At 41.9% G+C, this 18,317-nt stretch overlaps 1 protein-coding gene across 6 annotated transcripts in view; it reads left to right on the top strand.

The window, feature by feature from the left end:
* The window catches only part of phkb (phosphorylase kinase, beta), a 115,363-nt gene that overhangs the window by 66,379 nt on the left and 30,667 nt on the right, over nt 1-18,317 (top strand). For all 6 annotated transcript variants that reach the window (XM_074660644.1, XM_074660633.1, XM_074660609.1 and 3 more), the window contains 2 exons: nt 14,977-15,032; nt 16,622-16,715. In XM_074660644.1, coding sequence (XP_074516745.1) covers nt 14,977-15,032; nt 16,622-16,715 — 150 coding nt within the window. The remainder of the gene's footprint in view (nt 1-14,976; nt 15,033-16,621; nt 16,716-18,317) is intronic.

The raw sequence follows: 18,317 nt of genomic DNA, 5'->3' as shown, positions 1-18,317 counted from the left end.
AGGTTCGACCCTTCCTGTTTCTCTGACTCGCTGTCAGTGGTTATTGGCCAGCTCCGGCGTACAGTGTCTTCCTATTTACGGCTGACGTATTGCACAGAAACAAGAGGAGCTGCCAGGATACACAACCTCAGGGAGGACGACAAAAACACCCGAGTCAAGATCAAATATTTGAACCTTCTGTGCTCAATTCATCCAAACCCTCCCTTGAACAAAAGGCTGACACATCCCTCGTTCATTATAAGGCATTTTACCAGCCCCTCCTGCTGCTGGAGTCGGAGCGTTAGATGAGTATGGGATTCGTGTTTGGAGCCAGGTGTGCTGAGAGGAGGCATCTTGGCTTGTATTAGCTGCTTGTTGATGGTTGCTGCTGACAGTGTACAAGGCCAAGCTTCACAATGAGGGCGAGCTGAGTTGTTTGCTTCTTCCAAACAAATGCAGAGGCCAAGAACTCCGTCAGTTCCACAAGCGTACATCCTTAAAGTCTTTACATCCAGTGTATTATACCACGCGTAATCCCTTTTTTATTGCTTTTTTTTTTTACATAAATTACAAATTTACAAACAATATACAAGTTTTTAAAAAAAGGACTTGCACATTCCTCACACACCTCACGTTCATCCACTGAGCATAAACGATTATATGATGCTCAGAGAACACGGATGTCACACACGAATATCAATTGTCATGTGTCTAGAAATTCTGTAATCCCTCTGCTTTTACCATATCCACTCTGTGAGTTCATCAGTTAGCATTTTAAAGCATTAATATGCCTGACTAAATAAAGCTTTTACTATACCTTTTCTCTTTAGAGTGCCTTTTTAGTGCCCGTCATTCAAAGCTTGCTTCAGTTCCCCGTGTCTATAAATGCCTATATTTTGTGACATTTAACTTAAAAGGAATATTTGATGATGCATTTCATCTGTTACTCACTTGTCTTAACATATAGAAATCACGACTTGTTTGTAAGCTAGAGAGAGAGAAGACGGAGTGTAGGATGGAGAGGAGGATGACAGAGAAATGTTTTTCTTCCTGTGAACTTATATTCAGGAAATGCAGATATAAGGCAAGGCAAGGCAGCTTTATTTGTATAGCACATTTCAACAACAGGGCAATTCAAAGTGCTTTACAGAAACATTCAAGAACATTGCGACAAAATGCAAAAGAACATTAAGAAATAATTAAAAACATTAAAATATATATATAAGATGGCATGCAGTAGCAATATAATTCAAAGGAGTAAAGAGCAGCCTCAAAGCATCTGTTACTACAGAGAGATGAACTGAGAAAGTATTCAGTGTGCTTGTAAAACACAAAAAACTGTTGGCAAAACAACTCGTAACGATTAAGGAAATGTGTCTGCTGAAGAGCAGACTGCTTTTGTTACGACCATCCCGAGTGTCAAACATTATAATACACTCAGTACAATTAAAACCCTCGTCACATAATCCTTTTGTGATGGAGGAATGTGTTCAGAAACCCAATGACGATGTGAACAGTCACGCAGCATAACCGCAGCACACCGTGAAGTTGTGACAAATCAAAGCGTCTTTTTGTCCTCACCTGTGGGTTCATGTGGGTCAACTTCAAAAGCATCTCCCAAGAAAGAGTACACATGATGTCCACGTGCAGGATATGGAGCGTCAGCTCATCAATACTTTACCAAGTCTCTCAGAGGTTGTGCCAATATCACATGTTAGGAGACTGAAAATGAGGAGTTTTTATGCCTCCTGGCCGGCGTCAGCCGTGGCCAGAGGCATGATGTTTTCAGGTTGTCCGTCTTCCATCCGTCCATCCTCAGGCACGCCTGGAGGGGATTTCTTCAAATTTGGCACAAATGTCCACTTGGACTCAAGGATGAACTGATTAGATTTTGGTGGTCAGAGGTCAAAGGTCAGTGTGACCTCTCGTCCGTCCCATTCTCATGAACGTGATATCTCAGGAACACCTGGAGGGAATTTCTACAAATTTGGCACAAACGTCCACTTAGACTCAAGGATGGACTCACAAAACACAGGTAACGTCAGCAGCGCGTGGCGGATGCAGAACCTGTTGTTTTTTATTTCGGCTTACATTTTAAAACAGGTTAGAGCAGCCACATTGCCCGTGTGAGCAGCGCGCCTCAGGTGTTGTTCAACTGCGATCTGGCTCTAGAGATTTGAGGTCTCGCCTATTTTTACTGCGAGCCACGCACGGTTCACAGCAACAACAGACAGTGAAAATGAACTTTTGACAGTATATTGACAACATATCAGCAACATTACTACACTTTCAATGTCTGTATCTGTAGAATATGTCACGGACATGAACAAATTTAAAGAATTTTTTTTAACTCAACACTTCATGCTTCTGTTTCAAAATATTTACAGGACAGTGTTGTAGGACATGCAGTGACTTGCAGGGCTCCATGAATGAATAAAGTAGTGGGTTTTAATTGTGGATTATTCCTATTATGTACAAATTACCACACGGTTCTTAACCTTTTTCTGTCTAAAATAAATAAAAATGACATTAATAATGAAATGAAATGGCCATTATGAAAGGCAAACTCTATGTAGAAAGAAAGAGCTGGCAGCAGCAGCAGAAATGCTGCCGGTGTGGACATCACACGGGTGAGATATGCAGCAGTTCAACAAGGCAGCCGTCACGCTGCTCATGCGGGCAGTGTGTCCCCGCCGTAACTCAAGAATTCATATGCTAATTATGACAATTTCACACAAACGTCACGTAACAGGATAAAATGATGATGTGATGGTATTTTGGACAGACTTGGCTGTAAACTGCAACTTGACTGGTTGATGGAGGCATACGACCGTGAGGCGGTAATTGTAGTTATTTCTATTAAATTGTTGTGTGAGCATACGGAAGGATGCAGACCTCAGATTAACTGCGTTGGCACTTTAGCTTCGCTGTTGACAAATGGCCGACATGTCCCTCGTGTAATAACAAACACTATTAGAAATACATTTGACTACACCTTGGCTCTCAGTGTGTCTCATTTATGACTGAAGGGTCGAGTGTATAGGGACCGGTTTATAAATGCTCCTCTGGCAGCAAGCATAACAGTGCAGACTGTTTATTTGTCGAGCAGTTTCAGTGTTTGTGAATAAGAGAGAGAGAGAGAGTAAGATAGAGAACACATTTGAACCATAATGCCCATCTGTTCCCAAAGTTTATAATTATGTTTGTGTGGGGTGTTGTGCTCGGAGCCTGGCATACAGACTATGAGGACTTATTTCTGTTCCAGGGTCATTGTCAGGCTGCATGTGTCCATTAGAACTCATTCAGAATAACTCACTCAGACACACTCTGGCAGATCAGAGTCAATGCAAGGTTTGTTGTGGCCTTGAAATGACTTGTAAAGGGATGGAGAGTCGAGGCGTTATTCAGAATTACACACACACAGAAAGAAGAACATCACCTTTACAACAGGATTTTCATATGTGGCTGCATGTATATTTATTTCTCGCCGCGGTACTCAGATCATTATGCACACACGTCACACACGCCCCCGCACACACACAGCAGTAGTAATCAGGCCACTTATCTTCCCCAGCCTTCCGCAGCTCTGCGGGCGTGATATCAAACAGGGCCGCTCCGACAAGCCGAGGCTCCCGTAGCTCACGCCGCGGCTCGCCTTTAATATCAATTGATTTTTTTTTTTCTTTTCTTTTTCTTCTGCTGCTTCACTCATAAGAATTCTCCGGCGGAGGATAATATTTCTGAGCCGAGTCCGGGGAGCAATGTATCGCTTTCTCAGTCAGGGCGCCTTTACAATTACACCGGCCAGCAGCATGCAATCCAATTCTTCACTCGGTTCTTCTCTGCTGAGGTGATTCCACCCTCCTTCACCCTCTATCTGTCTCCCTACCTCCCTCCCTCCGTGTCGCTCTTTCCATCTCCGGCTATGCTCAGTTTCTTTTTCCTCCATGTTGTCTGACTGGAAGCATTTCCCTAAATCAAACTCCCGCCGCCTCATCGCCTCGCCCCTCCTCGTAACTGTGACTGATTCTTGTCATGGTCTCGTCGTTATTACCACCAGATGACCTTTTGAAAAGATCCAACTTTAAAAAAACGTACACAAGAGACATTTCCTCTCCCACCGCAGCCCCGGATTGAAAATGACTTAGCATTTCTTTCATGTTTTTTTCCCCGTTTTCCAACGTATTTCTGCTAAACCCCTGACACTTTGAAATACCCTCATCAAAATATGAATCTCTGAGCTGCACAGAGACCAACTTCCCGAGGACGATACAGAGCCCCGAGTCATTCGTCTGTGCAGGGGCATGAAAAGGAGGGATTATATTTCATTCAAATAGTTTTTTTTTTTTTTTTTGGTGGCGGATAAATTCCCTCGCTTGCTTTTTAACTTTATGAAAGTCTTTGAATGTTTTATTCCTTTGTGATGTGATGCTCGCTTGAGGCTGCCTCCCTCGTGCTGCGCTATGCCAGCCGACACACTGGGAGGGATCTGACCTTGAAATAACGTCGCGGAGTCTCATCGAGTTCAGCTAAAAGTTTCATTTTAATGGCAAAATATTGAGCTAGAAGGGAAAATAGGTGTGTGTACGTGTGTGTTTGTGTGTGTGTACGTGTGTGTGTGACACCTTCAGCCTGTTATCTCTGTGAAGTGGACGTTCACAGCAGCGTTCAGCATCAAGGCTATGCAAACATTCACACACCTACAGTTTTATCTTTTCCCCACAAATGCACTAATCCCAGCCGACCTTTCTGCATTTCATCTTTTCAATCCCTCATCCTTCAATCCATACTTATTTATGTTTATTAATGGTACTCTATATTCTACTTTCAAACACAGACAGCAGGCAGCAAAAACAAAAATAAAATTGAAAAATAACCAACTGTTTTTACTAAGATTTTCTCTAAAAGAAGTAAGAAGGAAACTGAAAGAAAAGAAAAACACCTCGAGCCTCATTACAGAAACTTCCCAAGTCTGAAATATCTTCGGTTTAGGATGACATTTAGAATTTTCGGTGTTACAGAAATATTTTTCCTAACTGCATTTAGGAAAAAAATCCGGGATTTCCCAAGTTAAGAATCCTAAATTAGGATAGACAAAGACCCTGTCCTCAAAACTGCCAAAATGGCACTGTTGTTTGTCTGTATGGCAATGACAATGAAGATGGGGAATAACATGAACACCAAATATAATGATTGAAAGGCTACTCAAACTGTATGATGACACTTAAAGGGAGATTTGTCAAGTATTTAATACTCTTATCAACATGGGAGTAGGTAAATATGCTGCTTTATGCAAATTAATGTATATATTTATTATTGAAAATCAATTAACAACACAAAACAATGACACATATTGTCCAGAAACCCTCACAGGTACTACATTTAGGATAAAAAATATGCTCAAATCATGACATGGCAAACTGCAGCCCAGCAGGCAACAACAGTGTGTCAGTGTGCTGACTTGACTATGACATGTCCCAAACTGCATGTGATTATCATAAAGTGGGCATGTCTGTAAAGGGGAGACTCGTGGGTACCCATAGAATCCATTTTCATTCACATATCTTGAGGTCAGAGGTCAAGGGACCCCTTTGAAAATGGCCATGACAGTTTTTCCTCGCCAAAATGTAGTGTAAGTTTGGAGCGTTATTTAGCCTCCTGGTATGACATGGTTGGTACCAGTGGATTCCTTAGGTTTTCTAGTTAACAGAGATACAGACATGACAGGATGAGTGCCGATTGAAGAATCAAATTACAGTTATAGTTAGGATTTCTTAAGTTAAGATAAGATAGAATGTCTGAGATAGGAAACAGCCGTGAGTTTAGGAGTTGTGTTTCTGTAATAGGGAGATATTGTAGGATTTTTCCTATCTTTGAAACTTAAGTGAAGATAGGACAAGCAGATAGGATATTTTTTTTCTGTAATGAGGCCCCAGAAATGTAATTGGTGGAAAAACAAATACATTCACGAAGTCTCCGTTCGGTACACAACATTAATCACATGTGGAGAGGCTTTGTCACCTCCTTGATTTGCAGACTCTCAGCTGCGTACATAAATCTACCGCTGCTTCACCCTGTGTTGGTGTTTTGATTGTATTACCGTCAGAGGTGTTTTGACAGAAACGTCTGAGATTTGACTCTGAGAAATGCTGTTTTTTTAGAGACGATTTACTTCTGACCTGCGAGACACTGAGAGTGACAGCGAGACGAATGAAGACAGGTAGTGACAGAATAAGACTGAGAGAGAGGCAGTAAAAGAGATGGAGAGGACGAGGTATGGAGATAAACAAAGAAAGGAAGGGGCTGAAACAAGGAAGCAGAGAAAGGAGAAAAAGAAGGAAAGACAGGAGGACAGAAAGATTGAAGGAAAGAAGGTAAAAAAGGAAAGAAGAAAGATAAGGCTAGATGGAAAGACAGATAGATGGAAAGAAGGGAGAAAGAAAAAGAAGGGAAGAAATTAAGAAATAAGTAAGGAGGCAAAGACGAAAAAGAAGGAAAGAAGGTCGGATCAAAGGACGGAAAGATGGAAGGGAGGAAGAAAAGAGACGAAAAACAGGGAAGAGCAAAAGAACCGAGACACTGAGGGAAGGAGAGAAGAAAAAGAAGGAAGAAAAGAAAGAAGAAAACTAGTCAGGGATAGAAAGACAGAAGGAAGGAAAGAAGGGAGAAGGGGAAGAAAAGAAAAAGAAGGAAGAGAAGAAAAAGAAGGTAGTATAGAAGGAAGGAAGAGAGGGTAGGGGGCAAGGGGGAGAAAGAAAAATGAAAAATGAAAGAAAAGAAGAGAGGAAAGAAAAAGGAAGAAAGAAAGAAAGATATCCGCCGCTTCTCATCTCGTGTCACAACTCAGTGCTTTTAATTTTGGGGGAAAAGTCAAATGAGGCGGAGCTGAAATTCATTTCTGTTCTGCGGGAACTCACAGCAGCGTTCTCCAGCAAATGGCTTTTCACTTTGTCAAATTTAGCGCGGCCGTATCTCTGAGGGGCAGGACGCAGCCAGCAGCCAGGCCGGCTGCAAACCGCCGCCGGTCCGTCCTGCAGCTGAAAATGTTCTATAGCGCGGCATGTCTCAATTTGTGCCATCTCCACACTTCCTTTACTTCTTTTTTCCACCCTCTTGTCTGTGTGGATTGGGATTTCTTGCTTTCTTTATTGCCATAACGAGGCCACATTATGCATTTCCTACTTATTTTTATGTAGTATATCGTTTTAGTAATTGAGTCTGTTGCCCCTTCAGACAAGCTTATATATTTACTGTCCTAAACAATAGTAAATAGGTTGGTTTCTGCAGGTTTACTGAAACAGCGAAGGTAACAGCTGTCACCAAATTGATTTGGGTTGAATTACAGATCTGGGTGCGTGTCTCTATTCATTCCTCTGAGTTATTTATTCTAATTTGTTTGGTTTTCACTGACAGATGTGTGCCATCTCTATTTATTAATGTACCTCTTTCATTAGTCATTTCGTGCACGCGTAGGTAAACAGTGGTGTTTGTTCTTCCTGTCACAGAGAAGTGCCGGAGGTTGATACACACATGCACACACACACACACACACCCAGTGGAAACAGACAATGTTATTAGACTCAGACAAAACTAATAAGAACACAGCTCCCTGCCTCCGTCCCCCTGCCTGCCCTCCGCGAGTCACTCTCACCTGCTTTGTAGCTCTGTCTCCTATTTGTCTCATTTTATACAGTCACACACGCACACACACACACGCACACACACACACACACACACACACACACACACACACACACACACGCACACACACAGTCTCATCCACTCACAGATGACAATGACACCTTTTTTGCTTTCTTGTCCGGAGTTAGATGAGAAGATAGATATCTCTCTGATTAGTCGATGAGTTGATTAAACGTTGCTACCCTCGCTAGTCGTCACCAGAAAACTAATTGGTTAAACTTATTTTTTTATTAATGTACACATTTAAATTACGCTCCTGACTTCTACCCCATTGCGTTCTCCCGGCACCCGTCTGCATCCACCTCCTCTTTCTGAAATAGTGGCTGGGTTCAGCAGTCAGTCTGGTTCTCTGCTGATCGACTGGATGACCAACAGCACACTGAAACCAGCTTATTAGTCAGCTAGCTGGTTAACACGTATGCTACGGACTAAAGCTAGAGACCTAGCATGCTATTAATCAATGAAGCAGGCTAAGGTCAGCTAGCTCGATGAATCAAACTTGCACGGGGGTTATACAGCAAGTGGATTCTTTCTTGGCCGGGTGCATTGACTCCTCATGGTGAAGACCAGACTTCAGGAAGTCACTGCGCCGGGCCAAGATTATTTTTGGCTGGACCGCAGAGGGCCAGCAAATGCAAAAGTCTGTCACTGAGTGACAGACTTTTGCAAATGAGCCCGTCCAGCGTGACGCACCCGGCTCAAGAAACTTGGACCAAGCTGTGAAAATAGGCGATCTAGTTCGAAACTGAAAGCAGTGGCATAGCCTATTACTCACTTCAAATGTTTTCAGAAGTAGATTTTGGTGGATTGTTTAAACGGAGTAACAAAAACTTTACAAGCAGACCGCCATGTTGTTTCCTGTTTGAAACGACCAATCAGACCAATCAGGTGCATCCCTCGATGTACATCACCGCTTGAACGGCCAGTTTCAATAGAGCAGCGCGTCCCCTAGTGTCCTTGCCAGACCTGGTTCACATGTACCGCTTGAGTTTAAACATTATAGACATGACCACTGACTATTTGTGTAACAATTCATCCACAAATTCACAGACTGACCATACACGGTCCAGACATATACTCGGTTTTGACCGAGTCTTCTTACCAATTGAAAGAGCCAGGCTAGCTGTCGTCCAGAGTAAAGTCTATAAGGTATCAGAGCATATCTTCAAGTCTTGCTGTATTACAGGAGTGTAAACCAGGGATAAGAATACTCCACTACCACACAGGCCTCCCCCTAGCAGACTGTGGGTTTAATCAGCAGAACCAGGTAGAACTGTCTAAATGTAAAAGGATTTGAAGGGTGAGGCTTGCCTCTAAGGCTAAACAGATGCCTCCTCACTGTATGTTTAATTCATTCTTTAGTTTGTTTTTCATTGTTTCTTTTTATGATGATAAAAAGATAGAATATCAGCAGCTTTATCATCTAAGAATAAACACTTTTTTAAAGTGGCCCAGACAAGCCTTGCTCAGCACAGGGCTGCGACTGCAGGAGTGCTGACTCGTTGTTTTCCAGATGTAGACAAATGTCCTTTTGCTGCTGCAGGTCTTTGTGTTGGCTGCACAAAGATTCCCTTAAATGCCTTTTGGCACGGACTTCTGCAGTTCCTGTTTGAGAGTTAAGTGTATTATTTTGTTTTGTGACTGAGTGTTAATTAAGTCCTTTGATACGTGCTTATAGTAAAATGATTTAAAAATAAACCTGACTTGATTGGTCTGGACCGAACTGTGCAGGATACTCCATATGGGACCAGGAGGGAACCAGTGAACCTTTTTAAATTCTGTCTTGCTGAGTTTCTGTTGTTTTCATTTCCATATTTAAAGCCCCTGGCCTGACTTCAGGGTGTGTTATAATCGTCCAGTCACCTGCCAATTCCAGCTATAACCACATACTTCACCGATTGCTCCTACAAGGGGTCTCGAGTTAATAAGAAATACTTCATTGGATTGTTTTAGCTCTGGTCTGCTTAATTCATGAATACATGAATCTTATTTCCATATCAAGTCGGTGGAGAAACTTGGAGGCAGAAGTCAGTGTTATTCAATGATTTAATTAATGATTGTACGGGTTGCTAGCAGGATGCCCGCACTGATGATACAATCTTTTTCTTCTTCACCCCTAAACCTGCAGGCTAACAGAGCACAAGTTGTGCTTGGTGGCAGCTCGGAGGTCTCTGCTCCTGCCCTTGCCCTCTTGTGTACTGTGGTGTTTAGATATTCAATATTCTGGCCTGGTGAGCTGGATATCCCTCCGGCAATCACATCTTTAATATTCTGTGTTGTATATTTGCAAGAATAGTTCAGAAGAGCACTCAAAATTGGAAGCTGAAAACATATTGCACCATGACTCAGAGAATATCTACAGGTCATACCGATCCATAAAACAAGTCTTGACAAGGTCATGGAAATTCATACCTCCACATATTAAAATCATTAATAATTGATATGCTTACGCCTACATTAACTTTTTTTGCCACTTGGGGGCAGTGGAAACAAGCTGTAAACACAAGACTATCAGCACCTTTTAAGTTGATAGAGAACTTGTTTAGGTCTTTGCACACCAAGTCCCTATTTTTCGTATTCGTTCTTTTAATCCGTCATCCGATAAAAAACGTTATGCCCAGCAACCTTGCACACTGAGTCCGATGCTTTTTGTTATTCTATTCGTCGCGAAAATTCGCAGTAGAAGACAAAAGTGAATTAATTACGTGGGTGCAATGGATAGCTCAAGTTCCAGGGCTCAGCTTTTCTTAGATACAAGTAGAGGGGGCTTCAAGGGAGAATCGATTGGGAACCACTGATCCATGTAATCATGAACCAGGAAGTATAAGAGTGATAAACGCCACATAGGGAAGAGGTCGGACTTTCACACAGTACACCGGTGTTGCTACCCCGTGTAAAACCAGACGTCAAGGTAAATTCTGTACTTAATTTACGTCACTTCCGTAGTTATTTTAACCCAAACCACAATCTTTTCCAAAACCTAACTAAGCAGTTTTGCTGCCTAAACCTAACCAAGTTGTTTCCTTTGAAGGCAGAAGTTTATTATGAAAAGTATATGCATATAAAAAGTGGAAGTTGATGAGGAATAACTGCTATTTCCTCCTGTTTTCAGTCTTTATGCTAAGCTAACCGGCTGCTCGCCTTATATTGAACAGATATGAGAGTGGTATACATCTTGTCTTCTAACTCTTGGCAAGAAAGCAGATAAGTTCCCAAAATATTGAACTTTTCCTTTAATATAAAGCGATAGATTTATAGCAGTTTTAAGTTTTTTTTTTATTATATTTTATGTGGTGTAGCCAACATTGAGTTTGATTTAGATTAAAGTAAATTAAAATGAATTGGAAGGTTTTTAGAGCGATCCACTTGAACTTCATCTTTGAATGAAGAATCTTTAAGGGCAGATTATGCAAAAAATACATCTCCTTGGAGTACGTTTTCTCAGTTCCTATGTGAGCTGTAACAGCAATGATGGTTTTCTGGTTTTATGTTGAGTATATTTACATTTTCTAGTTGGCCGTGTCGCAGTGAATTTACCTCCTCAGTCAGATCAATGATGTGCTGCCCTTCAACTGTCAACCCCACTGTTTGCCCAACAGCCAAGTTCCCTCTTGGATACATACTGCTCACTGTTAGATACCATCAACCTGTGATGTTGAGTGCATTCAGGAGTTATTTCATGTCGAAGTGATGCAATTCATTTTCGTGGCTTACTCAGCCTCCGTGAGCCGGCCTTGTCTCCTTCTACTGCAGTTAGCCGTTTCCAGTAGAATCCCTCCAGAGAAGCTGATTGAAGCTGTAGTGTTGGTGTGGAGGTTGAGTGTGTAGGTGGAGACAGCATAGTGAGAGCCAGATAGCACGCTTTTTTTCCAGGCAAGAAACATTTTATTCACATGCTGCTCTCAGCGTAAGACAGGATGAAAACGGCATGTCTGTTTTCATCAAATCTGCTTCACTCATCTTTCTAATTTCCTTTTCCACCGTGTATTATAATGCTTACAGCAGTTAAAGTTTCACAACTTTAATCACCTGTGTTCAATCGCAACTCATTTGCGCTACCAGCTTTTCATTAATTAGTCTGAAATCCAATTCCAGGGAGTGCTACAGAGCTCTTTAAACTGTTAGATTTGGCGCGAGCTGCGCTGACATCAGACCAGCGGCAGCTCCATCGGCTACACCCAGGGTCCAATATGATTTGTTTGCTACCTTTTAGCAGTCTGCAGCAGAGCATCTTTTATTTTCCCACTTTTTTTCCGCTCAGACTCGGCACCGTTTCTGTCATTGATGTTTTGCAGGGTGCCTCTGAAAAAGATAGTTTAAAGAGACATTTCATCTCATTTTCCTCTCCGCGGTTGCACGGTCGCCCGTCGCCGAGGTTGGGCCGCGGTGCACGGAGGAGAGAGGGAGTGCGTTTCTCCCGCGTCTCCATTATGCATTTCCATATCTTCTCCTGTGCCAAATGAGTCCTTTGTCTGCTCAGAGACCAGCGCTAATGAGAGAGTTGCATTGCAGCATTTTAGAAGCCATTGCTCCTCCATTCATCAGGAGAGATTTGTGTTCAGCCGTGTCCCTTTTTCTACTCAGCCACCCCCCCTTCTCTCTACTCTCTGATTGATGATAACGAGGTTGTTGGCTAAAACCAGCTCTTATCGACCAAACAAAATGGCTCCCGGATTTCTGTGTGTGTGCGTGCATCCGTAAGCATGCCTATTTGTGTGTGTTGTTTCTTGGCTCTGTTTTCTGTCACTGACTGAATGAATCTGAGCATCTGTGCATGCCGGTGTCAGTGCTTGTGTGCCTTCATGTGCAAGACTGTGGTTGTGTGTGCATGCATGCATCAGTATATGTGTGTGTGTGTGTGTGTGTGTGTGTGTGTGTGTGTGTGTGTGTGTGTGTGTGTGTGTGTGTGTGTGTGCGTGTGCGTGTGTGTGTGTGTGTGTCTGTGTGTGCATCCCCACAATGAGAAGGAGATGAAAGGCCGCTGCTCCTGTGAGTCACAAGCTGCTTCCTAAATGGCCCTGAATAGACCGTCACTCAGCGAAATGAAGATGATCGTCTCTGCCTACAACTCACACACACACACACACACACACACACACACATACATGTAAATTACACATATAGGTGGTACTTCAACAAATAAAGAACGAGAAGATGAAAGGCAACAAAGGATATGCACAGAGAGGCATTTACATGCGCATAAATATAACAATACACACAACTCCTGGACAGGAAAAAGCAAAAAAAGGAAAGAAAGAAATGCAGACTTGTCAACACATATAAACTTGTCATGAAAAAAAGTAGAAGTAAAAAGACACACATTGACTGTATATTTATTTAAATAGAAGTGTCTTTCTTTGCTGAAGATAATAGTGATGAGGTACAGATATTTTATATTCCAAAAACACAAAAGCAGCTTTTGTAAGAGACATTTTAAGATTCAGGTCGTCTCTTTCCGACGCATTTTGCTTCATTTGCATGTGATTTATTCCGTGTGATGTATTCAGGTGCACTTCACTACAAGACAAACAACTGTGATGTCTCTTGTCTGTGTTTTTCCTTGATTGTCCACAAGCCCAGAGATTACTGCAGAGAACACCTCAGAAAATGACTTCTGAATTCTTCCCTCTTTTCTCCTTTTATTCTGTGTATTTTCTCCCTGTTGTTTCATGTTGTTTCACACCCTGCATTCACACTGCAGGCTACATGAGGGATGTGTTGCTCCATTCTGGTCAATTGTGACTGTATGTTGTTGTTGTTGTTGTTGTTGTTGAAGTGCTATAAAATGTTGCATTGACGGGCTCCTTCTGAGGCCACGGTTATGATAAACAATGCAAGGCCATGTGTTTTTATTCCTTTAGTTCTGTCTTCCCTGATGGTACCTCATTGTGAGGAGACTTAGCAGGCTGGAAAGCATTATTTATGGAGTAGTACAGCACATGGATGTTTTTATTATATCTCTGTTTTGTTCACATACAGTATTGTGGATTTTGTGGATATTGTTAAACCACGTCACAATGTTAAGAAAGCGTTAATACATGACTGCCGGCCTTGGCGGAGGTAAAAATAGAACGTCATCAGCTGCGTCCTGTATGTCTGTGGTGTGTTGTTTTAATGATTTTAACAGAAACCTGTCAGCCAGTCAGAAATAACTATTTGTGTGGGCCATGGCACACTTCATGTAATAGTGAACTGGGAGTTTTAAATTGCTGAGATTAACTCCAACGACACCAAACCTCAACCACAATGATGCTTGGGCCGTGTGGAAATCTGATTGTTGAGGGCAGCAACTAATGACTGTTTCACTACTGATTATTCTTTTAATCATGTAGTCTGTAGCGTGCCAAAATGAGTGCCAAATGCCCACCACAATTTACCACAGCCCAGTGACCTATTCAGATTTCTGACTTTGTCTGACCATTAGTCATAGTCACTTCTCCCGAGGGTTATTAAGCATTAGGCTGATATGAAAATGAACCTCACATTAGAGAAGCTAGCCAGAAAATGAGTAGTCTTAAAATGATTATCAATAAATATTCAAATCGTTTTGTGTTATTAGACTTATTGAAAGAATTCATCATGAATGTCATGCTTCTCTACCTCTTTTTGCCTGAATTCCACTTCTCCATTTCATGTAATTTCCACTCATCTCACTGTGTGGGCGCTAAAGTGGAGGAAACGTCAGCGTATACCAGCCTCGTGTTTCCATCTCCATCTCCGCTCCTCCTTTCCTTTTACATCTCCCTCGTCCTTCTTAATTCCCAGCCGAGAGCTCCCGCGTCTCTCATCAACCTTTGTTGGTTATTCAGGGTTTTACTTTCATTTAAATTGTGTGAGAGAGGAGGCAATAACGCAGGCTATTGTCATTTTATAAGGGAGTGAGTTGAATTTTGATTTGAACCACTGTCTCGTCTTCTCTCTCTCTATCTCTCATCAATTCTTCTCCGGTTTGCTTTATTGGTATGGATGTTAGATGTACAGCATTGCCAAAAGCAAGGAAATTAATGAATTAAATTCATTCTTAAAGCAAAAAAAGTAGTACATAATAGTTAACATGTAAACCTAATAAACAAAATCCAAGCAAAACTAAGTGATGTGTGCAGAGAAATAACAGAAGGAGCACTTGGATCTAACCGTTGGTAATCCATACGTTGCAGGTTTGCATTAATTCACAGTGTTGCTAAAGTAGAAATGTTCTCAAGACATAAAACACACATACTAATGTACCACCGTACCAACCACTGATGCAACATGTAGCAGAGATGTTAACCTCTGTGTCCTCTGTCTCTTTCACAGGGTCCCATAGAGAATGATGTTGTGATTCACGTGGCCCTGATAGCAGAGAGCCAGAGGTAATGTGTGTGTGTGTGTGTGTGTGTGTGTGCGTGCGTGCGTGCGTGCGTGCGTGCGTGCGTGCGTGCGTGCGTGCATGCGTGCGTGCGTGTGTTAATGTGTTGCAGGCCCGGTCTTTCAGTGAAGTAATTGTGGTGAGCTCATAAAGCGGGAGCTCAGTCTGACCTCTGCCATCATCCGTCACTCTTCTCATTGTGCGCGTGGTTTCGTGTGTGTGCACGCAGGCTCGGATACACGTGTAAGAGCGTGGGCGTGCGCGTGTCAAACAAGGTCAAACGACTCAGAGAAGCTCGTTAACCTGTAGCTTCAATTACTGCCGCTGGCTGGCAAGTCCCGATCAGGACTAACGCACCATCTTCTTCACTGCAGTCCACTTACGCTCTCCAATACTGCGGTTCAATAACAGCTATAGCTTCATTATAGATAAAGATTTACAATAGAGCCGATTTACATGAGTTTTATAATTACAAGAACACCAGACAAATAGATTTATTAACCTTCTATTGACACAGCTACAGCTTCAAGGACTAACAGCGTCATAAAGCTGCAGATTTACAAAAGGTAAATCAGTATGGATGGGTTTAAAATCTGTGTTAGGGCTGTCAAAGTTAACGCATAATAACGCAATGACACAAATTAATTTCAAAACACAACCACTTCTTTAACTCTTTAATGCAACTTGCGGTTTTTAATTATCCGTGTGGGCTCAGTTTTGAAGCTAGAGTGAAGATACCAGCATCATATGAAACTAGAAAATACCTAAGTAATCCATTGGTACCAACCATGTCATACTAGCTTGTTGCCAAGGAGGCTAAATAACGCTCCAAACTCATACTAAATTTTGGCGAGGAAAACTGTCATGGCCATGTTCAAGCGGTCCCTTGACCTCTGACCTCAAGATATGTGAATGAAAATTGGTTCTAAGGGTACCCATGAGTCTCCCCTTTACAGACATGCCCACTTTATGATAATCACATGCAGTTTGGGACAAGTCATAGTCAATTCAGCACACTGACACACTGACAGCTGTTGTTGTCTGTTGGGCTGCAGTTTGCCATGTTATGATTTGAGCATATTTCTTTATGCTAAATCTGCACCTGTGAGGGTTTCTGGACAATATTTGTCATTGTTTTGTGTTGTTAATTGATTTCTAATAATAAATATATACATACATTTGCTTAAAGCAAGGATATTTTCCCACTCCCATGTTGATAAGAGTATTAAATACTTGACAAATGTATATTTGAGGTACATTTTGAACGGATACAAATTGTGTGATTAATTTGCAATCAATCGTGATTAGCTATGACAATCATGCGATTAATTGTGATTTAATCTTTTAATCGATTGAAAGCCCTAATCTGCATATTTAATTATGGAGCAAGGAAATATAAAGTAACAAACAATGAACTAAATGTGTGTGTGTGTGTGTGTGTGTGTGTGTGTGTGTGTGTGTGTGTGTGTGTGTGTGTGTGTGTGTGTGTGTTTTGGACTGGTATAAGAGTATGAAATCATCAGTGCTGAAAATGTGTCTTCATGTGAAATGCCTAAAATTATAAATTGTTACATTGTTTGTGTGTTTGTGTAGACTCCAGGTGTTTTTGAACACCTATGGCATTCAGACCCAGACCCCCCAGCAGGTGGAGCCCATCCAGATCTGGCCTCAGAAGGAACTGGTCAAGGTAACGCATGTTGGTCACACATCGTTGATTCACTTCTTATATACAGTCTATTATACAACCCCATTTGCACCATTCAGTACATGGAGAACTCCAGAGCTTGACAGACCTGCTGTGCCTAGATACGGTTGCTCAGATATGATTAGACAATCACTGTTCGAAGGAGGGGTTTTACCAACGCTCAATGGAAACTTCACTGATTGCAGAAATGTTGGCGTGTATGATTAGCTGCAGTGCCTTGTTGCTCGGTTTAATGGCTTATCCTTAACTGTAAAAAGAAAATTCCTAGTTATTCCTGTTTACTCTGAACGATTGGATGGAAATTTAAGGGGAGGAAACTGTGAATGACTATTGATGCGGCTCCACCACCACCACAACTACACAAATCAATCTTACAGTCAGCCAGATTACATTGCAGCAGTTAGCTGCTGTCAATATCACAGCAGAACTTGGCTCCGTTAGTCCATCTGCTCGTCAGTCCAAGATTTCCTGCTCTTAAGATTTTCTCCTTGATTGTCCCATCAGTCTCAGCAGGGCTGCAGATTGGTTGAATTGATTGATCAGTCGAACAGTGATTGTTCATGTTGATTGATCAGCGTAATGGTGGAGCCGCGGCTGTGTCACTCTGGAAAAATTGCAGACGCGGGGAGCTGAACGGCGGCCAAATTTGTTCTCAGACGGCTGCGTATAGGCAGCTCTGTAAGAGATGAAAGATGAGAGAGATATTCAGAATGGTTCATTTGAATCACTTCCATCGTTACCTTAACAACTGTTTCACCGCTGCGTTTGAATACGTGGAGGTCAAAACAAGCAGAGAGAGTCGCTGGAATTAAGGGGCTTTTGAAGAGAATATAAAAGAGCTGTAAAGCTGCAGTTGGATGAATTCCCAGTAACTTTCAAACCTGTGAAGAATTAAGAGAAACAGCTGTTTTTGGATCTTTGAAAACACAGGATGGTTTTTGAATGAGCCTAATAGGGGTCCATATTGTGATACCTACTCAACCTATGAAAGAGAAGCCAAAAAACAACCTATCTATAATTTGTTCGCCAAACACTTCCTACTTTATTTATGAATCTCTTTGTTGCTCATCAGTCACTTCAGCTTTAGTCTTTTCTCCACTTCACCTCTTGGCTTTCTTATAAAACTGCACTCATCATGGTCATCGTGAGTGTCGAGATAAAATGAAAAATCATTATTTAACCCTTTTAGATCACATCCCATTCATATTGTGCATCTATTTAACAAAATATGCTAAGAAAAAAATTACAAAAAAAAATCAATTTCTTTTTATATCAAAATCCAATCATCTTATCTTCCTGTAAAACTAAATAAGACGTGTGCTTACATAAGCTCATGACATCCGTCCATCATTTAAACTGTAACTTTTAGCGACAAAGGGGTGGTGGCCACAGGGTTGGGTCTAAAAGGTAACCCCCAAGTTGCAGAACTCTCACGGGATGGTTTAGGTTAGGATAGGTCGTCGGGCAGCAAGTCCAGCCCAGTCTAAATTAGGTTCTGGGGACATTTTACGGGGCCTTTTTACCCCCGAAAAAAGAGGTTTGCAGGGATGACCATCGCTGGTTGGTCAAACACTCACACAGCAC

Source organism: Sebastes fasciatus, chromosome 2, assembly GCF_043250625.1.
Source record: "Sebastes fasciatus isolate fSebFas1 chromosome 2, fSebFas1.pri, whole genome shotgun sequence".
In the NCBI taxonomy this organism is placed as follows: domain Eukaryota; kingdom Metazoa; phylum Chordata; class Actinopteri; order Perciformes; family Sebastidae; genus Sebastes; species Sebastes fasciatus.
Note: the sequence above shows the minus strand (reverse complement) of the source record. Positions and strands in the feature narration are given on the sequence as shown.